The sequence below is a fragment of the Epinephelus lanceolatus genome, chromosome 21, assembly GCF_041903045.1.
Source record: "Epinephelus lanceolatus isolate andai-2023 chromosome 21, ASM4190304v1, whole genome shotgun sequence".
Taxonomy (NCBI): Eukaryota; Metazoa; Chordata; class Actinopteri; order Perciformes; family Serranidae; genus Epinephelus; species Epinephelus lanceolatus.
In genome coordinates this window covers 15,041,124-15,068,365 of record NC_135754.1, presented here as the reverse complement: position 1 = coordinate 15,068,365, position 27,242 = coordinate 15,041,124, and the positions used below count along the sequence as shown (strand labels likewise).

Genomic DNA, 27,242 nt, shown 5'->3' with positions numbered 1-27,242 from the left:
CTCACATCTCTCTCATCCCTCTCTAAGGTCCTGGACCCAGAGAAGCAGGCTGATCTGCTGGACTCGCTGCGAATCTGCCTGCTGCAGTTCTCCACTCTCCTGGTGGAGCATGCACCCCACCACATTCATGACAACAACAAGTCACGCAACAGCAAGCTGCGGCGCCTCATGACCTTCGCCTGGCCGTGCCTGCTGCCCAAAGCCTGCGTGGATCCTGCCTGTAAATACAGCGGCCACTTACTTCTGGCTCACATCATCGCAAAGTTCGCCATTCACAAGAAGATTGTGCTGCAGGTGAGGAGGAATACAAAGAGAGAAGAAATGTATGTTACCAGATGTATACAAAATAGATGATAAAAAGTACCTTACCTTTCCTCTGTACAGGTCTTCCACAGCCTGCTGAAGGCCCACACCATGGAGGCTCGGGCCATCGTACGGCAAGCCATGGCCATCCTGACCCCAGCTGTGCCTGCCCGCATGGAGGATGGCCACCAGATGTTGACCCACTGGACTCGCAAAATCATTGTGGAGGAGGGACACACTGTACCACAGCTGGTCCACATACTGCATCTCATTGTGCAGCACTTCAGGGTGAGCAGATGTATAAGAACACACACAGACATTACAGTTTATCAATAGTGCACCACCTTCTGTGGGCCCATAACTATTGAATGTATTGGTTGCTGGCGTATTCATCTGGGCTGGGTGGGGCAGACAGAACAGTCAAAACGAATCTGTTTTCTGTCCCAGTAATATACAGTACTCATAAGGGACTAGTCTGAACACTTGTAATTCATGTGTTGTTCATCCCAATTTTGAACACACTACAAACTAATTACTATTAGTATAGAATATGATTATCTTATACTTACATTTTGTGGTTAACTGAGGTAAGATTCCATAACATGGAGTAAGAGGGCAACTGTCACTGCAAATCCACGGCCATTTGTTGCTGCTGCCATCTCTCTGCTCAGTGTGGCTTCGGCAACTGCAGTGAGCCACATGGGGGGAAAACAGTTGAGAAGCTATTTTTACTGATTATCTGAGTGCCCTGAATTAAATGATGCCTCTTAACCAGTCCTAATGGGAATGGAGCATCATCATTAAAAGTTGGATTATCTTGTATGACCCAGTTAATAGTTTTTATGATACTAGTTGGCAGGCTTAAGCAGTATTTTCTTCATACATTCATACCTTACCTTGACATTTCACATTAACATTTGAACCAAAACCAGCACTGGCTCCGATATGATTCTGTACTGGTAACCAAAGGCACTCTGATATGGTACATCACTGTCTCTATAATAACAAAAATGTAATTTTTGAATAAGCTGCAGGGGGTGACATAATAGACTAAAATGCAATCCTGGTCCTCTGTTCTTTTCTAATCACACATAGAGCTAATCTTCTGCCTCTGTCTGTCTGCGTGTGTGTGCCTAGCAGTGATACTAGGCTGTTACTAAAATAGTATAGGAAAGAAATAAGACCAGACACCAAAACTGTTGATGCAGATTGGCTCTGCAGTGATAGTTTTAGCTCGCTGGGAAGCTGATGTAGCAGCCATGGTACCCTGAGGCCATCTCCAGGCTTCAGAGTGCTTCCACCTCCTGTCTGAAGTTGAACCAGTTGGCTACACCGAGCTTCAGAGCTCTGTGGCTGTCCTCCAGGCTCCGGGGTGCTTCCCAACCAGATGCACTCTCAAGTATCAACGTTTAATGTGAAATGGTACTCAGTAGTAGCAATATAATTTGGTCAGTACTGAGTTTGGTACCCGACAGTAAAAGCTGAGCTGCTGGTCAGAATTAACGAATACCCTGGCACACCGTAATACCATGATACCACCCAAGCCTACTAGTTGGTTCACTGAATTTGAGTTTCATATTGACAGCAGACACAACAACAGCTTTGTGCCCTGTTGCCTCCTAGTCAAAAACTGCATCATTCATCACTGGGCAGCGGAGCTAATGGTAACCGCCTGCTGCCTTTAATCGCCTTAATACAGACACAGTCCCAGGCACACCCTTCTCAGAGATGATCAGCAGAGTCAGAGAGCGCCTAGTCTGTTCACAAGTCAACACCAGCAAAGGATCATTGGCCTTTATGTTCGCCTTCCTCCTTAAACTTCAGCGACACTTTCTGCCCTCTCACTCCTTCAGCTGATGTTTGCTGCCTCGCCAGTCAGAGAGCGGCAGTCTCTTAGCGAAAGACTGACATTTTCCTCAGCTCCCCTCTCTATCTCACTGACAGGCTGCTCTCACTGGGCCAGATGACTAATCTAATGTAATCACATCAGCATAATTACGCTGGGGAGAAGATAATGACAGACAGATGAGAGACTTTGTGCGTGTGTGTATGTGTCTGTTTGATAAAGAAATGGAGAGATTGTGTGCGTGTTTGTCTGCGTGCACACGTGATGGACAGGGCTTAGCCACTCTGTCATTAAGGGGCTGTGAAGCCCTGCTCTATCGACTATAATTACCCTCAAAGTGAGAAGCTTTAATATTCTTTGACACTGGCAACAGCCCTCAGATAGACATCTCATCTCTTGCTCTTTTGTCTGCATGTTTGAGAGTCCCAGTTCAGTTTGCGATGAAGCTAAGTGACTCTTGAGTGTGACGCTTGAGAGTGTGAATTCTCGGGGCTAAGTGTGTGTCATCATGTCCTTGAGACTAAGTGGGAATACGACTTCAGAGTTTGCCTCTTCTGACTCAGCGTCTCAAAGTGATTGAGCACCCCGTTAAACTTTGCATGTTTTATTGCCCAAAATCTAGAGCAAAATATCAGCAGTGTACAAAAAAATCTCACTTTCACCATAAATAAATGTTGTTGCCTTTGAGTCTCTTTTTATTTTTGTTAGCATTCATGATCATGATTGTGGGCAGGCTGACCGGATCTGTTTCAGTGAGGCGGCGCTGATGCGAGGCAGCATTGTAGGCAGTTGACAAGGCTCTCAGTTGCCTGGAAACCTCTGATTTTTAGCCATTTAGACAAACGGCCTGCTTGGGAAACCTTAAGTTTGGTTCTCGGAGAAGAATCGCACAATAACTCACTCTTGTAATTGCTTTTGGATGGTTGCTAAGGCAGTGGAAGCCAGTCTCATTTATATGTGATAATACTGGCAAGACAGTCAATTTAACCTGAAGCTAAGGGAAGGCAGAAGTTCTTCTTGTCTGTCGTGGATGATCTGAGAACCAGACTAGCATGTCGAAATCGAAAGTGTAAATTAATATGAAAAACAGTGCTGGGGCTGATCAAGGCATTTGGGTTCGGCTTATTGAACTATAAAGAGCCTGATCTGATCCTTTGTGTCACCTCAGCTGTCACGCAGGTGTTTTTACTCGCGGAGCTTTCATGCGCAGCTAAGCAAAAGCCTGGAAGAGTATTTTTTTTAATGTAATCTATGGAAAAAATGTACAGACAAAGAAAACGAACACGGAAAACAGTAACAGCATGTATAAAAACGAAATACCATTTCATAGAGGTAACGAGCAAAGGCCACACCGATGCAACAAGCAGTGGAGAGAAATTCTCTCGAGACACTGACAAGGCCAAAGACAAAAAAAGAGAGGATTTGCTATTTTGTACTTTGTTTTCTAAAATAAATGAATAAAAAAAAAACTACTAAGGAACAGCTTGGATGCAGGCAATTTTCTCTTAATGCATTGCAGAACTATTCAGTTGTCCAATATATACATTGGATTGATTGTAATAACTATAAAGTACTTGAAGTGTGCACTTTGTATAATTAGGAAAATTGAAATATCAGATTGGGACTTTATATCAGCAGATACTCACTATTTAATGGATTGAGATTGGGGGAAAAAAACTTGGTTGGGACGTCCCTTTTTAGCCCTACTGAGATTCATGTGTGTCAGTATGTGTTTGAGCTCACCCTCTGATAGGCATGCAGGCGGGAAGGAGAAGTGTATTTGTGTGACAAAGTGGATGTTTTTCCTCTCATGCAAAACAGGATTGTTTGTAAGCTTATAATCTTGCGAAATGTATCACTCTTTCCCCACTCTACCAAATTTGGATTCTGCATCTGGTTTTTGCAGAGTGGAGGCTCAAGTTGTGCATGCAAAACAGGCCCCAAGCTACAGTGGCATTTTATTTAGAATTCTATCTATCTGTCTGTCATTGCTCCTATATATGAACTTCTTCTGTTTCTTTTGGAATATTATTCCCTAAATTTTTACTTGCGTTTTTCCAGGTGTACTACCCTGTGCGCCACCACCTGGTGCAGCACATGATCAGTGCAATGCAGCGTCTGGGCTTCACCCCCAGTGTGACCATAGAGCAGAGGAAACTGGCTGTGGACCTGGCCGAGGTCGTCATCAAATGGGAGTTACAGAGGATCAAAGACCAGCAGGTGTGTTCTTGGATTGCCATAAATAACACAATCACAACAAAAATCCAGGTTTAGGAACATAAATTTCAGTCCATGTCAGGCGCCTTGTTGTCATTACTGTGCCATAATATGTCCCTCACTTTGCACAATGCTTTATTTTAAACCTTGCTAATGCATCACTGCAGACTGGAGATACGTATTATTTCACAAGAAAAGGCCATTAATCATAGAGATAAAAGTGTTTTCTTAGTCATATTCCACAAATACTCATGGCTCATAATGCTGTAGTTAGAAACCTTGAAAATACACACGTTTCATTCTGTAAACTGTAATTATGCTAACTGAGGGACTGGTCTTCTCTCCCCTCCTGTCCCTTTCTTTGGTGTGGCAGCCGGAGTCCGAAGCTGAAGTAGGGGCTGGTGGTGAAGGGACAAGTGGGGGTGCTGTGAAAAGAGGGCTGTCACTGGAAGCTGCTGCAGCTGCTGCTGCTGCCGGACAAGACGTCAAGAGATTCCGCACAGCAACTGGGGCTGCCTCCACGGTGAGATCAATCCACCATCAATCAGTTGCCAGTAGAACATGGCTGTGAGTGACAGGTCCCTGTGGCCAGTCACTCCAGCCTGGAATTGGCAATACAGTGGTTAATTATCTGTTACGAAGCTCGACCTTTCAGCCTGAATTTCCACTGTAAAAAAAAAAAAAAAAGTCAATTAATATTAAAACATTTATTACAGGCTCAAATCATCATCATAAATATATAGATATAGATATATAGATGTATAGATAGGGATGGGTTGATGCTAACACAGTCCATACATTATTCATGACTTCAGACAGACTATAAGGCAGACGTTGCGCTAGACTTTTTCGTCACCGGTCATTTTGACCGACAGGGTAATAAAAATCCGGTCATGATCTATTTTTACCGGTCATTTTAATTTTCGTTTTTAAATGATAATAAAGATATTCAAAGACATTTAGTTTTCATTCGTTCTTTTTTAATAAATCCAACAAGCAAGTTATAAAGTGTGCATTAATAAGGACATGAACGAAAAGATGAACAGACATCCACACACCCGTGCCATTAGGCTTTGCCCTGGACACACCAGACGGCACTAACGCATCCGGTGTGTCCAGGGCGTTATGTAGTTATGCCTGTAGGCTCGGTGACACAAAATTAAAATTGTAATGAAGTGATTAGGGTATTGAAAAATGTGTTAGGTTATGCACCGTTGTGTTTTTATTTAATTATAAACACGGTATTTTCTCCTCACGTTCCACAGTGCGTGCTGTTGTTATTTTATTTTGAAAATTGGCCGGATTCTCTCGTCTTTTCTGTGTCCGACTTCCTGTTTGGTACGATCCTCTCTATCCAGCTCGACAGAAGCGCTCGCGGCTCGCATGAAAAATAGACCAGACGCCGAACTGAAGCGCTGCCTCCACGGACGCGCCGCTCTGCTCAGCAGCCTGTGTGGACAGTCAAATAGGTTGACATGGGCACCGATTGAAAACTGCCTTCACTGCTGGGCGCTGCGCTTCGGCTCCGCGTCCGGTGTGTCCAGGGCGTTATGTCAACAGTGCTACATGAAGCAGATGAATGACTTTTTCTCTGCAGTGTGAAAATGGCAGCCACTTAAACCACTGACTGTGCACTCTGCCGCCAAGTGGGCAGGGGTGGTAATTGCAACTGGTCAAAATGACTGACGGCCTTCAGATTTTCCGGTCATTGTTGTAAAAAACCGGTCAATGACCGAGAATATCCGGTTAACGCGACCCCTGCTATAAGGTCTGCATTGGAAAAAAAAAAAAACGAATTCAAGCCCGGGGTAATTTTCAGAAACCTGTCAGGTCAGTTTTGGCCCAAATCCAGTCAGGTCTAGGCAGAGAATCCAAGCTCCACACCAAAATTAACAACTCTATCCTTATGCCTTCAAAATTCTTGCTGGCTGTCCCTGTGTTCCACACTTGATTGGAGAACGCTTGGAAAGATACTTTGATCAAGCAGCCATTTTTACATCTGTCTGAGACAGAAATTGCCAACAGGAGGTGACAGCATGGTTGTTGTTGCCTTAATCCATTTTCCCTCACATCTGTTTCATCTTGAATCCCACTGCGATCTGTTGTTTTTGCAGCCTCCAAACTGGATGAGATGCCTTTGTTGCAAGAAGTGCTTGTTCAAAATCAGAATCTAAGTTATTGAATTACACTACGGTCAATCTCTGATACATATAAAGTTGTTTATTTTTTGCCCTCCTCTTGTACAATGACGTTTCTCTTGATGAATTTCTGTATTAAGTATTTTGCCTCCATATTTCAAATATACATAATTACATATTTCTTTTTTGATTTAACTATCATGTGTTAAAAATCACTTTAATACTAATGTAAGCTACTGTGCTTTCTGTAAGCACCAGCACAAGTCATAGTGGTTACAGTCTTAATGACGGTGTATAATTTCCAGCCTCTTTTACTTGATGTCAGGAGAAAAATGCAATAGCAGCATTTGTTTCTGCTTGAGACGAGGAAATGTTAATTGCTCAGAAAGTTGCCAGGATCATTTTCAGAAAATAGTAGTTGCTGCCTCCTCTTCACTAAAAGCAGTGCAGACAAAAACCTGACTTTGTGCCGGCTCTTTGATATTCCCTCCTAACTAACTTGGACTCTGTGCAGCGTTTGCACGGCTGTCACAGAGTTTTATTATGAAGGCTGTTTAGTTTCTTAATAGTTTCTTCTCTGTACTCAAACCAAAAAAGATCTGAAATATTAAAAATTCTAATTTCTGTACGCGTGTTTGTAGGTGTTTGGCCGCAGCCAGTCCATGCCAGGTACAGAGACCATGCTCACCAAGCCTGTCGAGAAACAACATACGGACACTGTGGTCAACTTCCTCATCAGGATTGCATGCCAGGTAATACCCCCACCATGACCACCACACACACTCACACCACACTCCATCTCTCTTTCTCGCTCTCTCACACACACACACCAGGTACAGTTCTGCCATCCATAGTGCCTGCCAGGTAGGACACAACTGTCCTAACCCCTTTGTGGTGAAGGTAGGACACACCTGGTGGCTGTCCTGAACACATCTCTACACACAGACACACACACATACACACACAGTCCTTTATGTGTCTCCTCACACAGCTGTCCCTTGGTCTAGTGGCAGTGATGACCTTGGTTACAGGCTTGAAATAGACTGTTGAGAATTCACTCACCTTGACTCTTCCTACTTTCTTTTTGGGCCAAGCTCCATTCTCACTGTTCATCCAACCATCTCTGTTGAATATGGCCCTCTGTATAACCGCTGGGGATCACTCACTGTTCACTGAACAGTCTTAAGAAACATAATCTTCTCTTTGTATTCCACTCGATAAAGGCGTATTGTGATACTAAATTGATCCCTGTAGAAAAATTGTATCATTTTACTGGCCTTCGGGGATTAACATCAACCAAAGAACGCCACACCTAGAGCTGATAGGGATTCATTGTCCAGGGTGGATGCCTGTCAACATGAGGGCTTCTGCATGGCTTCCGGATTGAAAGACAGTCTCCTTCCTGGCTGTGCCACTGTTGAACTCTACCTGCATGCATGAAATTATAAAACATGGTGACAGTCCTTGTCCCGTCTTGCCCTGTGTGATTACTCACCTCGTCAGGACATCATTGTGATATTGAAGATGAAGACCCATTGTCACTGATAATGATAATGATACCAACCTTCTTCCTCCTCCTGTCTAGGTGAACGACAGCACCAATGTGACCGGGTCTCCAGGGGAGCTGCTGTCCCGTCGCTGTGTTAGCCTCATGAAGTCTGCCCTCAGGCCTGACATGTGGCCTCGCGCTGAGCTCAAGCTACAGTGGTTTGACAAGCTGCTTATGACAGTGGTAAGATGGCCTTCAGAGTGTCAGTCAGTCATTACAGGGTTCAACATTAATGTTTCAAGTAGATCAAAAGTCTGCTGGCCCAAAGTCAATTTTTACTTGCCCCTATACAAATTGTATCATTTATTAGCAGTTACCGCTACCCAACCAAACTCTTGTTTTCCAGGATAATTGAAATGTTTCCTTGGAGTTCAGCTCATAAACTTTGTCTTTACCTGCCGCCATTTTCTTGCAAGTGCCTTATCAGTACTGCAAAAGTGCACCTCTCAACAGAAATGAAAAGGAAGTGAAATGGCTTGTCCTGGCAATTGGGCATTGTTGTGTCCTGCATTATACACCTTATCAGGCTGCCTTTATGATTTCTAAGGCCAGGTTCATGCTTGTGTTGATGACATTTTTGGTGCTAAGCTGTTGTTGCTGCTGCATTTTCCAGAGATCACGTGTCAGTGACTGTGTCCAGACCTCAAATGGCTTTTCTTTGGATTTTCAATTGATGAATATTAACTTTCTAAAAGTGTCTGGCTTATTTTTTTTTTCTATTTTGCACATAAGTCAAATAAGTTCAACAGACAGTATTTGTGAATGTGAGCGTGTCAGATTATTTGAAGTTGCTCGCTCAAGTGCATGTCATCAAAAGTGTTTTAGGCAAACAAGTCTGAATAAAATTTGAAATATTCAGGCTTGTTGTTAGAGCCTGGAGCAATAATCAACAAACAGTAAAGGATAACTAATGTGTCTCTGCTGTTCGCTTTCCCAGAGACTGCAGAAGTTTCCCTGTCTCTGCTTAAGCTCTGTCTTAGTGTTTGCTCTAACGTCTCCAAGTCCTTTGTCTGTTATCAGTAATACATGAAGTGAGGCGCCAGCTGCCATAATGACAAAATAATGACAGTAGTGCGATAACAGGAGTCTATCCGGGTTGGCCTATGCCTTCTTCGTTCAACCCCCACCCCTCTCCATCCTAAACTCCTCATCCTTGCTTTCTGGATCGTCCCACTGTGCTTCTCTGCAGCTCTCCTTGCCTTTTTCCCTCTGTCTCTTGCCACCACTTCCTCCTCTCATCTCTTCTTTTCCTTTCAGCCTCTTATCGCAGCCTCTCTTCTTTCTCCCTCTTTTTATCCGTTGCTCCTCTCCTTCTCTACTCATCTCTCTGGTCTGATTCAGCGCCACTGTTCAGACAAGGTTATCGCCATGCGCCGGCAATTGTCACGTACTTCCCTTGTTCCCTTTTGGGGATCACTGCATCGGCCGCGCCTTTCTCTGTGCCTTACACACACACACACACACACACACACACACACACACACACACCCAATCAGCCCTTCCAGATCCCATGGGGATGGTCTGACAAACAAGGCTTTCTGTAGGTCTTATGCAGATGAACATACGCGGGCCCTTTACCCTTGGGAGCATGCTCTACCTGCCTAGCCGTCTTACTCAGACTAATGAACAATGCTCTAAATCGGATTACCTTTTATCATCTCATTGTACTGGCATGGCAGTGATTAAGAGTCAGGAAGAGTGGCGTGAGAGGGCAAATGAGGAGGGGCAGGGGACACACACACACACACACACACACACACACACACACACACACACACACACACACACAAACCATGCACACGGTCGCACACTCATGCACATACATGCATATGCCCTATCTGCATGGCTCCAGAGACAAGGTCCCATTCTGTTAATACAGTGCCAAATCAATACTACCCTAATATCTACCAGGAGCCTTATCACAAGAGTCACCTTGTTCATTAGGCAAGATTAGTGCTATGGATCTGGCCCAGATTATCCTCTTGGCCCTGCCATCGTTGTAAACCTTGATTGCAATTTAGACAAAATTAGGACCCGATGTTGGCCATTGATCTTTAGTTTAGCAGCCATCACATTGCCTCGGTTCTTTTGTGTGAGAAATACCTCTGTGTGTAGATTATTGATTCCTGAGTTGCCTTGAATTTGTATGGAATAAAAAAATCAATCTACTGAAATTGCACAATACTTTTTCTTGTTTTGTTTCAGGTTTATATACTTATGTCTAAAAAGATAAGCATGGATATTTTTCTTTGACGCTTGCACATGTCTACTTGGTTTACACTTGTTTTCATCTACTGACCTCCTGGTGTCACTGTACTTCTCTGCGTCCTCAGGAGCAGCCAGCACAGGCTAACATCTCCAACATCTGCACTGGACTGGAGATTCTCTGCTTCCTATTGACAGTGCTGCAGTCCCCAGCCATCCTGGCCCATTTTAAACCCCTCCAGCGGGGCATCGCCGCATGCATGACCTGCGGCAACACCAAAGTCCTGCGGGCTGTCCACTCCCTCCTTTCTCGCCTAATGAGCATCTTCCCCACTGAGCCTAGTAAGTTGCCACTGCGTGAAGGGATAGTTTATATGTTTTGAAAGGAGTTGTATGAGGTACATATCCATAGTCGGTGTATTACCTGCTGTAGATGTTGGCCTGCATGCCCCCAGTTTGGAGAAGCAGGCGGGAGTAACACCACAGGAGCTGAGTAATGTATTGATGTGGACAGGGGCGGCAGCAAAAAGTATTTTAGCCACCTTCCCAATGGGGAAGGCGTTAATGGTTTCAGTTCCCCATCTGTAAGGTCTTCAAAGCCACCAAATTAAAGCATTCCCCTAAACTGATCTTGATATTATGAGGTGGCTAAAATTCATTTTGCTGCTGCCCCTGTCCAGAGCAGTGCATTGTTAAGCTTAAGTGGCAGTACTCTTGACTGCTTCTCCAAACTAGGGATGTGACTGACATCTACTATAGTTAATGTACCTGAAACAAATCCTCTTCAAAAGCTCCAAACTATTCCTTTAATGCCTAAATTCTAACTGGAACAGGTCAGCTAAACTCATAAACTTAAGAAAGCATTGCATGTCTGAGTTGTGTAAGATATTCTTCCCTCCCTTCTGTGCACATTGAAAATGTGCCAAAAATATTTGGACCATTGCTTTGTTGATTGATTATTAAATTCTTAAGTTTGCTTTTGTCATGCGGTGAGCTTAAAGCAAGGCATTGATTTAGATTCTCAGCTTTTCTTTGTTTGAAGCAAACACTGCTCTCTCCCTCCAGGCACATCATCAGTGGCATCTAAGTATGAGGAATTGGAGTGTCTGTATGCTGCTGTGGGCAAGGTCATTTATGAGGGACTTACCAACTATGAAAAAGCCACAAGCAACACCAACCCCACACAGCTCTTCGGTAAGACCTTCGGCTTTCTATCTCTCCCTATTTTCTTTTTCTCGGGCGGGTATCTCTCTCTGCCCCCTTGTGCTCTGTTACTCTCACTTTGTTGCTTATAAACCCTGTCTTTTGTTTTAAATATTTTTCACGCTCCCACTCTATCCCCACAAAACCAAGCCACCTCAGTCACTTTTAGCAATTAAGCCAGTGAGTGGGTCGTTAAAATGCAAGCCGATGAGCCCTGCCACTTGGGCTAACATCTGGTCTGTTTAAACTGAGGCCACAGTCCAGCGGTTTGGGAAAGGTTGTCTCGGGAAGGATTGCTGCTTTCGGCCACCCTCCCCGTACGAACATTACTGTTACCCTCCCAGATGTCAGAGAGTATTTATGGAAAAGGCTTACATTAAAGCTTATTCCAAGGAGACAGTTATGCGATTTTTCTTTCTTTTATTTGAAATATGCAGTAGCTTTCCAAATAAAGGGCCCTCAAGGTGACAAATGACTATTGGAGAGCGGTCTAAAGGTAATGCTATTTTATACGGTTTCCCAAAATGGCAGTTGTGGTCAATAAAAAGCATTTGGTATCCTGCTGTCACAGAGAGGCAGCGCTGATGTGATTGGGGATGACATTTTAACATTTGTCTCCCCTCCAGGGAGCAGCAACAGAGAGGGACATTACTCATACCTTTCCCTGCCTCTGTGACAAACTTTTGTTAGATTTCCTCAAAAAAAAGTCCTTGTCATGCTGTGTGAATGAACACAAGCAGGCTGCAGGTGTGTGTCTGTTACTTTGCCCCACAGAGGTTGAGCTTCTTGTCATATTGTTGTATTTCCCATTTATTTATTTTTTTCACTCTTTTCCCTCATCCTCCTCTCTTCCCCTTCATTTGTCTTCCAGGAACACTGATGATCCTGAAGTCAGCCTGCAGTTACAATGCCAGCTACATCGACCGCCTCATCTCTGTGTTCATGCGCTCACTACAGAAGATGGTGCGGGAACACCTGAGCCCCCAGCAAGCCAACCCAGGGGTCACAGAAACCAGCACAGGTACATGGACATGAATTAGGTGGAAAAATATGAGGAAGCCAGGCACAGCCAAACAGATACACACATAGACAGTATACCTTATATAACAACATGAGTTATCACATACAAATAAGGCTTGTGCCAATTTGTAATCGGATTGTATATTGAAAATGGAAAAAAATGACTGACAGTTGTTTTTTCTTTGTCATGAAAAGTTAACATTATGGATATGATTTGGATTGTGATATTGTTAGCTAATAACGTCAAATGGAACATAATATTGTGATTTTGTTGCACAAAGCACAGGCACATAGACTTTTGAAAGGGAGCTGTTGTTTGAATTGAGGAGACACTGGTAATAAATAGATTTTTAAACATTTTTTAATTATTTTTTATGAAATGTTCACTCTCTTTATAAATGCTTATTCACGCAACTTTAACTGTGTTGCTTGCAGTAAGCTCAAAAGTGTGATTATTTTGAAGCTCTTTTAATCCAAATTAAATTCTAACATTAATAACAATAATTTTAAAAATGCTGAACAAAATAAATAATTAGATAGAAACAAATGAATATACTTTTACTACTACTAAGACTGTTATTATTAAGGAAAAAAAATGTTAGGTGTAAAATTGTGTTTATTTACTTATAAACAGTCTAAAACATACTTAAAAGGGACAACTGCACATTTAATTAAGATTAAGATTAACATTGTTTGTTAAATTCCAAAAGCAAGTAGTGCAAGTCTACTAGACTATTCAGATACATGCAGTGCTCTGGCTATGGCCTGCAATGTAACTCCCCCTTGCCCTCCTACTCCCGTCACCCCCCTACAGGTGATCCTGAGTAATGACCATTGGACAATATGAAAATCAAAACAATCACTCACCTTTAATATAAATACACTTAAAAACAAGTTGCTATGTAGTCGACAACTGAAAGAAAATTAATTCTTATGACTCCCTGTCTAATCTAAATCTTCCTATGTGGCTCATCTATTCAACCCAGTTCTTGAGTTCACAGCACCTGAGACACCATGAGATCCACCAGACTGTGCACTAGACATCTATTACCATTTCAGTTGAACTTATTCTGCGGTTACAGCCGGCTGACATTATCAGGAAGGCCGGTGTGTGTACTTTCCCCAACCCTGATCCAACAAGGGGTTTTCTGTGTGTGAGGTCAGTTGTACAAAACACACATGCACACTCGTGGTGACCTTCCTCAGACTCAGAGCTCAGACATCTCAGGTATCTCAGCAGTGGCTGGCTCCATACAAAGACAAGTATCAGAAGTTCTACATCAATGACCCCAGCTGTGTTCTCAATAGCTGTTGTGGTCAGAGGAGATCCACTCTGCAGATAGTCTGGTTTCACAGGGAATGTTCCTCAGCTCTGGTTCCCACCCTGTATTGTCTTCGTGTCTATCTCCGCATAAAGCAAACAGATGGTCACCTTGTGCTGTTTTGCTGTGGGTTTAAAAGGGTAGACACTGTTTGACACGGGGCTTCATGACAGCTTGCCTTGTATGTCAGGCAGCAAGGGTAAAGAGAGGAGCCTCACAAGTGTTGTTGTTTAAGTGCTTTAGGTTGTTTACCTTTTCTCATGACTATTACAGCATTCACCGAGGCTCCCTGCTCGCTGTCTTCTCTGAGCTCGGCTTCACCAGATTTATAGAAGTCAGGCAGTACATAATTCCTGTTGCTACTCCCTAGATGGGAGGTAATGGCTGTACGATGCTATCAGTGCTTTAAATTGGCTCCTAATGACTATATCGGGAAACAGAGACATTTACCCTCCACTAGGCGCAGTTATAGCCACTAAGACCAAAGGCTATCTGACCAGCAAGGCCCTTGCCTCTGAAGATCGCCCATGTCTCGCTAATCTAATAATCTTAAAGTCCGTCCAGATTGTATTGAAACTGTTAAATTGCATTTGAAAGCTATCACTGTTAAAAAAAAAAAAAATTAAATATATATAGAAGTGCATGACTCACATAGCAGATGCTGAATTGGTGATGTGTGCACAAATGTGCTCAAGGTCAGCCTGACTCTTGAGAAAAAAGGTGAGACTTTCTGTTACAGCTCTTAGATGTGAGAATACAAAAAAGTCTGTGCAGTGGTTAGCAGATATTGAACATAGACACAATTCATCTTAAAGTTCATTCATGCAGAATCATAATTTTAATCATAATTTGTTTCAGTGATTCTTGCAAACACCATTAGGAGCACTCTGAGGAGGCAGGGGACCATTTTTTAACAGATTATCTTACTTGTACTACTGTCAGGATATAGAGACAGTTATTAGAAAAAAAATGTCATATTTTGTAATTAAAAAAAAAAAAAAAACAGTTATCCTCTGTACCTTTAATACTAAAATTGCTAACATTTTTCTACTCTCTGTATATTGGTAGCTTGTTTGTCTCAGTCCTGCTTCTGACTGTTATCCTCTCTGCTCTCATAGTGACCAGTGAGCTGGTAATGCTGAGTCTTGACCTGGTGAAGACTCGACTGTCTGTCATGAGCATGGAAATGAGGAAGAGCTTCATCCAGGTCATCCTCACCTCTCTGATTGAGAAGTCACCTGACCCCAAGATCCTCCGTGCCGTCGTCAAAATTGTCGAAGAGTGGGTGAAAAACAATTCCCCAATGGCTGCAAATCAGGTAAGGAGGCGGCTTTGCTCAGCGAGACAGTTCAGAATGTTAGACTCTGAAAGTTAGACAAATATAATGTGCACAAACAAATAAAAATGTGTGATTCAGCAGATCATCGCATTATTTCTTTGATAATAATAGGTGTGAATCAGAGAACTGAATCAGCAAAGTGCATTTTTAAAAGGCGTGAAACCTTTCGACAAACAACAAGCAAAGCACAATTTCTAAGCCCAGTTGATATTAGCATAATACCCACTGAGGTGTCTTTGGTCTTTATTTTCTAAGCTGTAGGACAGCACATAGTAAAGGGCTGAGCTGGACACAGAGATGCACTTACAGGATCAAAACTGAATAGATTTGTCTTTTTAAAATTTTCTCCCCTCTACCTGTCCTCTTTCACTTCAATTTTCATAATGCCCTTTTCCTCTATGTCTCCTTTGTAACTGACATCGCTCTTTCCCCCCTCCCTCCCTCCCTCCCTCCTTCCAGATGCCCAACCTACGCGAGAAGTCCATCTTGCTGGTGAAGATGATGACCTACATAGAGAAGCGTTTCCCCGATGAACTTGAGTTAAACGCCCAGTTCCTGGACCTCGTTAATTACGTCTACAGGTAATTACCACCATTCATCACATGGCCAAATGGCCGTGCCTCTAACGCCACTCCGCCCTTGCATCCATCTTAACAGGAGGAATGAAGGTCGGGAGGTTGAGGCGCGAAAAGACGCAGGAGGTTGGGTCAAGGAGCAACAGAAAATGGAGATGAGGAGGAGGGGTTTTGAAGCACGAGCAGTGTACCATTTATCTTTTGCTTTAAGTTCAAAATAAGGATAGGGAAAGATAGATCATGGTAGATAGATGGCAATGCTTAGAGTCAGTTGGTGGGATATAAAAGCAGAGAAATTAATTGAAGCAGTAAATAGAAAATAGGCGGAGAATATGATTGTGGCATTGTGCAGAAGGGGTCAGAAAGACAGCAGGTAGTGATAGAGATAGATAACGTGCCAGGGTCTTTCACGGGGCTACAGTCGTGTCAGGACTCAGCCAACTCCTGACAGGACACCCAGCAGGTGGGGGCCAGAGGGGAGAGACTGTCCTAGTGCCCGCTATTCATCAAACCATGGCTCTCTTTTTCTTTCTGTTTTACACACGCGCACACACACACACACACACACACACACACATTTAATCAGCCAAATGTACCCTGCATCCCTTCACCCCATCTGCTCTTCATGTCAAAAGATTTAAAATGAGCAGTAAAGCCATGATGGACAGCAAGTAATGATAATGGAGGGATAAAGCAGCTGTGCCAGAACAATGTGTAATTAAGAGAATGGCGCAAATAGGGGCAATATGCAGCTGTGGCAGCCTTGCCTTTGTTGTTGCTTTTATCCCACCTTCCTTGTCTCCTTCTGTTATGTGAATCATACCCATGAGGCCCATTTAGTGCGGCAGGATGATGTAGAAATGATGACATTTGGTATTTAAGCATTTAATGCATGCTGGTTGGTGCTTTACTAACAGTGAAGTATCCACATCAAAGATGCTTAATTTCACTGAATATTCAGTGTTAAGTGCCATCTCCTCACACTTGAGTGATCCTCAGTATTACATGACACGGCTGTTTAAACATGCATGTACCTTGTTTTTCGAATATTGCTATGAGTTAGCTTTTTGTGTTTTAAACATGTTCGAAATCTTACCTGGTTGCCATATTTGCGAAAAGCTCTTTAATCCCAAGCAAGACTGTATCCTGCTGTTCAGTAGTATGTGTCATTGTGGCTGTGTCGGAAACTACTCACTACTCGCTTCATGGAGGAAAGACAATTTGCTTTGCCCGGGGGCCACTTTTGCAAAATGTCAGGACACCAGAGGGCAGTTCATAAACAAACACTTATAATATTTATCAGTGTATATAATAAATGAATTTCTTGTTTTTAACCTTTTGATATTTGCTGTTCTCACTCATCTTTGTCAAGAGGCAAATCCAGACACAGCAGGCACTTTTTTGATTTAACAAGCTTCATTTTGATTCTTTTATTTATGCAGTCTGGTGCTTTATTTACATTTAAAGTACATAAAAAATACCCCAGTGTGGATCAATTTTTTTTCATTGTGAATTAGAAAATGGTCAGCGGGCCCCCCGGCACACTATCACGGGCCAGATTTGGCCCACAGGTCGTAAGTTAAGTATCACTGCACTGCATTATTAAGTCTACTCTAGAGGGAGTTTGCCATTTTGTCCTGCTGTTAGAATGTGTAGTGAGAATTATTATACCCTATATTGTGGACTCAAAGTATCCCACATACATTGTGAAAAGTAGTGTACAAGCTAAGGTCACAAACTAAGCACTTGAAACTTGCATACAGGCGGACCAAACTGACAAAGTGCAGCCTTTTGTACACATGATTGATATTGGGTGGCGTTACTACACAGCTCTTAGAGCTGTTTTATAAAAAGCATAATGAAGAAGTTTTGATGGCAGTATAGTTTGTTTTTCCTTATGATGATAAGTAATAGACAAATAGATGAGTTGTGTCATGAAAATAATAGGTTTAATATGAGCAGAGCAGCGCACCACAACACAAACAGCTGCAAAGTACTTTTTATTCATTAATTTGGGCAAATACGCTTAGTATAATATCATTTATTCATCACCAAAATTGCATGCAGGTAGTTATTATGGATAGTCCACCAGCCAATGTTGATCTGGCACAATCTAATTGACACAATGAACAGTGCAGATAGAATAACATGAGTTGTGGCTTAAAGTGTTTTTCATTTTACTGATGAGTTCACTATATAGTCCTTTACATAAAACTCTGATGGCGAGTAGGGAGTTGTGAATGATTTCAGACACAGCCTATGTCAATGCCTATCTAGACTTCTTTTGTGGTAATTCCTTCAGACATAGCGGTGTATAATGATATTTGGTAATACAATTTATTTACAAATGCATTTATTCACTGGGATGCTAACTCAGCCCTTAGCATCACAGTGATTATTTTCAGTGCAGTTACAGTTACTAATTACTCAAGAAAGACAAATAAGTTACCCAAAATACAATACAACAATAACAACAACAGCAGCACAGTTGATGGCTTCCAAACTGACCACATAGTCAGCACATCTCTTGTATGCTCTCAGCAAAAACTGACTATGATAAGCTTCTAAAATGTTGAGTTATTGCAGAGAAGTTGTGCTCCTATTTTTCTGTTATTTTAGTGTGTACTTTATTGTTTGGTTAGATATTGTCACTTGTTCTTTAACAGTTGTCTCACTGCGGTGTAGGCACTTGCGTCAGTGCTGCGACTGCTTTCAGTTACAACAGATGTTCTAAGTGGATTAAATGTTTTATTATTATTATTAAATGTTTTATTATTTTATTATTGTGTTCTGCCTTCATGAATCATGCAAGTTAAATGGCTAAAATACGGCATGTAAGCTCTCTGCTGAATAAATGTTTTGTCCATCACATTACTCAGGGACGAGAGCCTTTCAGGAAGTGACATCACATCCAAGCTGGAGCCGGCCTTCCTCTCAGGGCTCCGCTGCACTCAGCCACTGATCAGAGCCAAGTTCTTTGAGGTGTTTGACGCCTCCATGAAGCGGCGTGTCTATGACAGGCTGCTCTACATCTGCTGCTCTCAGAACTGGGAGGCCATGGGCAGCCACTTCTGGATCAAACAGTGCATAGAGGTAAACAGAGAGCTGCCTCTGATCCTTCAGTCGGCCCTTCGAGCCTTTTATCCAACATTAAAAATAATGCTTTCTTTTTTATTCATAAAAAAAAAACTATCTTTTATTTATTTTTATTTATTTATTTATTTTCTTCAGATAGCCTCTTGTCATGCCTCTCACTTGCATGTCAGTTACTGTCACTGATCTTGTACCTGTGTGTGTGTGTGTGTGTGTGTGTGTGTGTGTGCGTGTGCGCCCACGCGCTTTTTAGCTGTTGCTGGCAGTGTGTGAACGAAACACCATCATCGGCACCAGCTGCCAGGGATCCATGCTGCCGTCTATCACTAACGTCATCAACCTGGCTGACAGCCATGACCGTGCTGCCTTCGCCATGGCAACGCATGTCAAACAGGAGCCGCGTGAGAGGGAGAACAGTGAGACCAAGGAGGAGGTGGGACACACAAACAGACAAACACACACACACCCCACAGTGCGTCAAGAGACATGCTCTCTCACATAAATTAGCACATTGTGCCATTAGGAGTGTGTTACATACTGTGGTCCTGAGAAAAGATGAAGGCCTTGCTTCTTAGCCTCTGCTCTTTGTCTCTCTAAAATGAGCCCTAATGTCATTAAATGCTCTTTCAATACAGCATTGTGTCCAACGTGAAGTCGAAATGTCAAAGCTCTCCCAAAGATGATTGTGTTTTTTCTCTTGTGGTCTCTGTCAGGATGTGGAGATAGACATAGAGTTAGCACCAGGTGACCAGACTGCCATCCCCAAGACTAAGGAGCAGGCTGAGAGAGATGCAGGCAACCAGCTGCACATGCTGACAAACCGCCATGACAAGTTTCTTGACTCGCTACGGGAGGTCAAGGTAAGCTTGGTCCTTTTGGAACCAGCCTGTACTCTATCCCACAGTTCAGAGGGGCTGACAAAACTGATTCGACTCTGACAAAGCAGGTGGGAAATGATATTTCTAAGCATTATGTTGATGACTTTTCAAAATTAGCCTAACTATCTGGCAATATTAGAGAATGTAGTGTTTGAGATATTGAACTTTGTGGTAATTTAAAACATTTTCCCTCATCTATATTGTGTAGAAGTTTTTCATAATCCAGAGCCCTGCTGATTTTTATTCTAGCTTTTAAATGAGAAACTGATTTTGACCTGGGACATGAGTCGAATGCAATTAACCACCCAGTAGGACGGTAGATGAAAAGCACTCTCGAGTCCCGAAGACAAGGATTCACTGGAACCACTGCCTTGCTGAGTCAGCAGCTGTCAATTTATTCTCTGCTCTGTTTTAGACGGGGGCACTTCTGAATGCTCTGGTCCAGCTTTGTCACATCTCCACACCACTGGCTGAAAGGACCTGGGTTCAGCTCTTCCCTCGCCTCTGGAAGATCCTCTCTGACAGGCAGCAGCATGTAAGTATGACTTAATGGCCTCTGTCGACTTAAACCCAGTGCAGAGAAACACAGGGTGAGGTAACTTCAGTTTCCATACACAGTATGTTATAGTGTTATTAGTGCTCAGAGTCTGACAGAAGCACACCAGTGGTTGAGGTAATAACCAAGTCGTCATATTGTCAACTATTGTAAATGTTCAATAAGGAAAGAAAACATGCTTCATTGTGCCGAAGGATGGTTTTAATAGGGATGCACTGATTTTGAAATGCTGGAACCAATACCGATACTATGTTTTTATTGTTGTTAAAATCCAAAATGTGTCAATTGGCTGGACAATTCAAAATGACAGTTGAGTCTCTTAGAATATAAATGATCAGTACAGATGCACACTTAGTTCTTGTCTTTATCCCCAGGGTATTTGGGGATACCACACTGCCTATGTGTTCTCATTGCATACACACTCATTCACTCCCTATATTCTTTTCTGTATCTCATCAGTGACGTCAGCAAGCAGACAGTAACTCTGACCTTGGTCATCCCGCTCCTGTCTCAAAATGTGCAATTCCACTTAATGAGGACAGATTCATTTATGATAAATATGGAAACGAGAAAGCAGGGGGAGGAAAGCTGTAATGAGTTTAATGAACCAGATGCATATAGAGTATTTTGAATCTCATTGAAAGGCCTTGATTTGAAGTGATTGAGCTCTTAAACCTCTGAAAGATGCAGTCAATAGAAAGATGGTTTCAAAATGATGATATTTTCTTCCTGTGACAGGCATGAAGTCACAAATATGTAACATGTGTTTATTCTGATGCCTGCCTCAGCTTGGCGTTTCATACCACTATTATACCATATCAATTTATAGTGAAAATAGAATGATCAGTGGTACTTAGGCTTTATGTCTCTGGGGGGATTATTACATGGCAATGATAGAAAAGCATATTCTTCTTAGGAGGGAATTTGATGACATATTCGGCCCTCTCCACTACCGGCCTAATTAAAGTGACCATCAAAGGCATTAATTATTCCATGCTGTCATCAGGCAGTGGAAATTATATTCATTACCAATACATCATTTATTTCTGAGTGTGTGTCAGTCATGATTATCAGAGCACTAACTCTGCGGTCACACTCAAAGTCTGTTCTGTCCAAATGTGGTTTGAGAGGCACTGATATCATTGAGTGGCCCTGTGCAGCTCAAACAAGTAAATATTTTATTTTTTTTGCAATGTCTTAAAGGGGAAGTTCACCCCAAATTAGAAAAGAAAAATACAAATTTTTCCTCCTACCTGCAGTGCTATTTATCAATCTAGATTTTTTTTAGTGTGAGTTGCCAGGTTTTGGACATATCAGCCATAGACATGTCTGCTTTCTCTACAATACAACAGAACAGTATTTTCTTTCTACTGCACTACACCCATCAGCCTTATTGCCGCACAGAAGGAAGCAAGCAGGCACTGATGGTTCACCTAGCACCGCTGAGCTTACTAACGTTGCAGCTCTAGCAAGGAAGATGTCATTAATGTCATTGTCCTGTCACGAGCACAAGCCTGTCCTTCATGAGTAGATGCACGCTTCCTTCAGGGCAGTGATATGGCTGGCGGGTCATGACTTCTTTAAAGGGACATAGCTTTTGAGTTTCTCAGATGTATTTTTTGGCGCTTTGAGCACCACAAGATGGGTGCCATTTAGTTCCATTATATTCGAGAGAAGCCTTCACGGCTGATATCTCCAACACACGGCAACACACACAGAATTTCCCCTCTGGGATTAATAAAGTATATCTTCTTCTTCTTCTAAATAAACGCGCAAGTACTATATAGTCATCATTAATTGAAAGTGAGTATGACTGGGTGAAATGGCTGTAGTCACTTGCATGATATTAATATTTTCCAACAACGGTTAGTTGACTTGATTAATGTAAAATCAAAACTCCGAAAAATCACAAGTGGCTCATTTCTGTAGAAAAGGCTTGACCTGTTGTCATGTTTCTTGTGGTCTTAATACAAAAAGGCTGCATACAATTTGTCATTTTTCCCTTTCCAGTCATATCACCTGTTTTCACTTACCTCACTTTTCCTGTTTTCTTAACAGCTCTGTTACTGGAAAATGGCATCATGTTGCATCCCATACATGCAACAGAATGCCTTTATCAATAAGCCGTATCAAGAGTACTGCTGCTTAAGTGAATCTGGGTAGTTGATGAACTCTCTTTGTCCCCCCTCTCTCCAGGCATTATCAGGAGAAATGAGTCCTTTTCTGTGCAGTGGCAGCCACCAGGCCCAGAGGGATTGCCAGCCTAGTGCCCTAAACTGCTTTGTTGAGGCCATGTCCCAGTGTGTGCCTCCTATTCCCATCCGCCCCTGCGTGCTGAAGTACTTGGGCAAGACACACAACCTCTGGCTACGCTCCACTCTGATGCTGGAGCAGCAGGCCTTTGAAAAAGGCCTCAGCCTGCACAGCAAGCCCAAGCAGAGTACAGAGTTCTACGAGCAGGAGAGCATCACACCACCTCAACAGGTAATGTATTTGATTTAATCCTGGAGTTGGCAATATTTGTGTTTTATGGCAGAACGTTTCCACTAATTATTAACTTGACAGTTGCCATTCTTTACACGATGTGATGTTTCTTCTAGCACTTTATTCGTTAGGAAAGAAAAACCTCAAAAAAAAAGATATCACGTGACACATGAGGCCAACAGGCTAAAGAAAATATTTTAGTGTTAGCTTTTTTAAAAACTGCCACTGTTCCTTTTTAATTTATCCTTCTCCTCCACAGTAGAGGATCTGGAGATGCTATATTTGTCATGTGTGCGTCGCAGCCTCATATTTAAAGTTGGCAAATCTGCCTCTTATCCTGTTTGAAACTAGACTCATTAGCAAAGCTGCTCTCATTCAATCCACAATTTGATCACTGCAAATGTTCCAATTTGTTCTACTGCCATCCACATTTTGTTTCACTCCTCTATAGGAGATTTTGGACTCTCTAGCAGAGCTCTACTCTCTGCTCCAAGAGGAGGACATGTGGGCCGGCCTTTGGCAGAAGAGATGCAAGTTTCCTGAGACCGCCACGGCCATTGCCTACGAGCAGCATGGTTTCTTCGAACAGGTGAGAGAAAGCTTAAAAGGCCGCTTTAAAATGTATGTATGATCTTAACTAAGTGCACACTGCTGCCAGTTTATTGGGTTCACCGTCCTGCATATAAATCCCACCTCCATGAAGGTGTTATTTAACTTTATGGGCTGTAATTTGTGGTGCTGTTAAATTAAACTGCATTTTACTGAGCGGTGTTTCTAATCTTACGTCCAACCCATTTATATCAGTGAGGATAGAAAAAATGTTGCAGCAAGTTGTATCAAGGCATGCATGCTGCACTGATTATCATTTTATTCTCCTCAAAAAGCTTGTATTAAACTATTTCCTGTGTCTGTTCAGGCCCAGGAAAGCTACGAGAAAGCAATGGAGAAGGCTCGAAAAGAGCATGAGAGGAGCAACGTTTCCCCGACCATCTTCCCCGAGTACCAGCTCTGGGAGGACCACTGGATACGGTAAGAGTTCTGCATCGCAGAGGGCAGTCTTGTGTTACACATCAAGAGAGCCAGCAGAGCACAAAAGATAGTGGATTTTTACTTTAATACCTTCATATATATACTGCTCACCATTGATTGTTCAAACCTGATAACCTTTATTCCACTCACATGAATTATACAGCAGGGTATCCAGAAACCACAATATTTGAAGAATATAATGAACAAACTAAATCTCTGTGTGATATGTATATTGTTCCTTCATAAATCTGTCCATGTCATCTTTTTCTTTGCAGGCTTTTAAATATAATTTTGTTCATATAAGAGAGATTGAGATTGTTGCTGTTACTGGGGAAATATGTATCTGTCAGCAGGGAAATTTCCATCAAGTCCACTTTCATTGTGATGTATCTGAATTAAATGACTTCTTAATAACAAGCCACAGTCTAGGATGACCACCATGCTTCCCCTGCAGAATCAAATGATTCTCCCCGTTGTATGCCTGCCTAAAATATTGTTATTTTACTTAGGGTTCAGTATTAAGCAGGGTTGAACAATAAGGGTTGCCTGATTGCCCAGTAAATGTGAAAAATCGAGAAGGTATTTTACAAAGCCAAAATGATAACCATTGAATCTGTATCCATGCAAACATCTCACAGTGACAGCTCCAAGTGGCACACTGTGAATTGCACCAAAAGAAAATATACATTTACTAAAATCTCGTTTTGCGCATTTAAAAGTAACTCTTTAAAGTTGCCTAAACTTTTCATCTCCTTTGTCCTCATGTCCAGGTGCTCGAAGGAATTGAACCAGTGGGAACCCTTGACTGAATACGGCCAATCTAAAGGCCACTCAAACCCTTATCTCATGCTCGAGTGTGCTTGGAGGGTTTCCAATTGGGCTGCCATGAAGGAGGCTCTGGTACAGGTGAGGAGTGCGCGGTCACTATGTACAAAATGTATTCATGTATGGATTTCTACACATATAAATGCACATCTGCACAGAGAAGTGATTTCACTGTCTCCCAAACGTTGCAATAACCCCTAACAGTTTGACGGAAAACAGAAACAATAACCACAAGTTCTCACCGACACAATCACAGACGGCATGGAGCCTGTAGGCTTGAACCTAGTGAACCAGAGTTTTGACTGCTTTTTTCATTTTATTCCCAGTTTCCGGTAGAGTGCTGTTTATTAAGCACAGTGAAGTATAGTAACTTGATATTTGGACCGTCCGGCCCCATCCCAACACCACCACCCGGGAGACTGAGAGAGCTGGCTGTAAAGCTGTGGAAATGCAGTTCAGCTGTTTGCTCCGTTAATTTATTGGCCTCATGTTTCCTAAAACAAAGTGTAGACGGGTGGTGAGCGTGCGATAGTACCTGACATATAACAAATACTCCTGCTTTGCTCTTTCAAGGAGACTTGGAACCAATCCATTGAGCCGCTCTGTCCTAAGGTGACACCTAATTAAATTGTCTGGATGGCAGCACCTACTCAGCCATATCCTTTCCTCCTTGTTTCATTCCTTCCTTCCTCTGTGTACCCATTTCTCTTTCTTTTGTCTCTTACTTCTCCAACTTCTCTTCTTTACTCGGTTTTCTTTTTGTTATTACTTCCCTCTCTACTTCCACTTCCACCTCCATCTCTTCATCCCTCGCTCTGCAGCTCTGGTTTTAGCGGCTAATATTTACAACAGCTGCGCACGTGAATAATTACCCCGGCATCTGCTGCAGGGTGATTTGTTTTATGGTGGAGGAGAGGAGCCAGGCTTTCAGTTGCCTGCCTGCCCACCGCTCACTGGCTCAGAGGCGAAGTCCAAATGTCCCTGCTTTCAATTAAAGCTGGCTCTTGATAAGGGCGGCCCTGTCTCCAGGATATTCATCAAGCTTCACCCCTGATAAGTGTGCTCTGACCGATCACTGTAATTTTCTCCCGCATCGAAGAAGCATACACAAATACACACCTATTCTTTCTCATTCTCTTTTCGCTCTTCCTGTTTTTGGTCTTCTTACATTCTGTCTTTTCTCACTCACTTACAAACACACAACAGTTTGACAGTAGGTTTGACGTAGCAGACTCCCCCGGGCTATTGTTTGTTTAGTGTTAATGCACTCAGCGTTTTAATCAATAGCAGAGCCTTTTCCTCTCCTCCGCCTCTGTGTCAGACTCGTCAGGTTGATTAGTCATTAGTACAAAAGTCCTGCTGAAACCATTCAGGAAATGAATTGGAAACAGTATTGTTGTGTGTTTGTACTAAATTATGCAAGGAAGGTGTCATAGGCCCTTTCCCCTCGGATGTTTTCATTTAATTAAGACTGCCACACTCCCAGCGCTATGAAGAGTGTGCGCTATTCTGCTTGACATCATACGGACAAACATTTAGAGACAAACAGCACGCAGCATACACCGACTGTGTCTGTTCCTACAGAATATGTCACCAATTTATTTGCTTATTACTGAATTCATCTTTTATTTAGCTGCAACTAACAGCTCATCTGTCAGTCAGCTTTTCCCAAAAGTATACATTTTCGATGAACTGCTCATGTGTCATGATACAACATAGTTATAGAATTTATGAACAAAGAGAATCAAAAAATATAATATGTATTATTACCTCAAACAAGGTATTTGTTGAGGAGTTTGGCAGAGTTCCCAGCATTTTATTCTGTGAGCTACCAGTATGGATTTTGCAGGGAAACTGGTGGATTGGTTCATAAAACAGTAAGATAAAGCTGTTTTCCAGTGCAAACATAAGTAAAAGTCTTCTGGAGACAGCAGATGGTAGAATAGGTTAAAGACGGAAGAAAGAAACAATTTACATTTATGCTCTTCAGATGAATATAAACAACCAAAAGTAGAATTTCCAACCGCAGCAGTGGTTTGGTGAATCATCTTGATATGTGGAAGCACTTTGAGTACAACAGATATTATTTTTTCCTTTGCTGTTGTGAGACTGAGTCTACTGCCTATCATCCTTTTATTGCAATTATACCAAGTCACACCATTTAATTTGATAGTGGTATATTAATAATTTAAATGTAATAAGGCAATCAGTGCCTACCTCTTATCCTTTTAGAAGCGAATATTGTTTGTTTAAAGGTTGTTGGGATTTTTCTAAGTGGGGTCGTATGATAGTCCATGTATTACGTGCAGTAGATTGCGGTCGGCATGCTCCCAGTTTAGAGAAGCAGACAGGAGTACAGCCACCGAAGCTAAGCAATGTACCACTTCAAAGCCACCAAACTCCATTGACAAAAACAGTAATTTTACCTCGTAGAACACGGGAGGTGCTGGTCTACCGCTGCCTCAATCTCTCTCTTAGTCAGTTATTGTGTGACTTAAGTGAATCTGAACTAACCCTTTAAAACACCAATATCACACAGTAACACAAACAAACCAACTGATCAAGGCAGTGGTAGAACAGCGGCAGCAAAGTACTGTTTTTGTCAATGGAGTCTGGTGGTTTTGAAGAGAGCATAGATAACTGCTGCTGTTCCCTGTCGG

The 27,242-nt window shown here is 42.4% G+C and overlaps 1 protein-coding gene across 2 annotated transcripts in view; it reads left to right on the top strand.

Moving 5' to 3' along the window:
* The window catches only part of trrap (transformation/transcription domain-associated protein), a 101,864-nt gene that overhangs the window by 36,847 nt on the left and 37,775 nt on the right, over positions 1 to 27,242 (top strand). For both annotated transcript variants that reach the window (XM_078163701.1, XM_033611010.2), the window contains 19 exons: positions 28 to 294; positions 385 to 591; positions 4,211 to 4,369; positions 4,740 to 4,889; positions 7,146 to 7,256; positions 8,090 to 8,236; positions 10,387 to 10,600; positions 11,324 to 11,452; positions 12,333 to 12,482; positions 14,922 to 15,121; positions 15,602 to 15,723; positions 18,597 to 18,810; positions 19,064 to 19,243; positions 19,524 to 19,670; positions 20,104 to 20,223; positions 22,441 to 22,728; positions 23,180 to 23,317; positions 23,645 to 23,757; positions 24,528 to 24,663. In XM_078163701.1, coding sequence (XP_078019827.1) covers positions 28 to 294; positions 385 to 591; positions 4,211 to 4,369; positions 4,740 to 4,889; positions 7,146 to 7,256; positions 8,090 to 8,236; positions 10,387 to 10,600; positions 11,324 to 11,452; positions 12,333 to 12,482; positions 14,922 to 15,121; positions 15,602 to 15,723; positions 18,597 to 18,810; positions 19,064 to 19,243; positions 19,524 to 19,670; positions 20,104 to 20,223; positions 22,441 to 22,728; positions 23,180 to 23,317; positions 23,645 to 23,757; positions 24,528 to 24,663 — 3,192 coding nt within the window. The remainder of the gene's footprint in view (positions 1 to 27; positions 295 to 384; positions 592 to 4,210; positions 4,370 to 4,739; positions 4,890 to 7,145; positions 7,257 to 8,089; positions 8,237 to 10,386; positions 10,601 to 11,323; positions 11,453 to 12,332; positions 12,483 to 14,921; positions 15,122 to 15,601; positions 15,724 to 18,596; positions 18,811 to 19,063; positions 19,244 to 19,523; positions 19,671 to 20,103; positions 20,224 to 22,440; positions 22,729 to 23,179; positions 23,318 to 23,644; positions 23,758 to 24,527; positions 24,664 to 27,242) is intronic.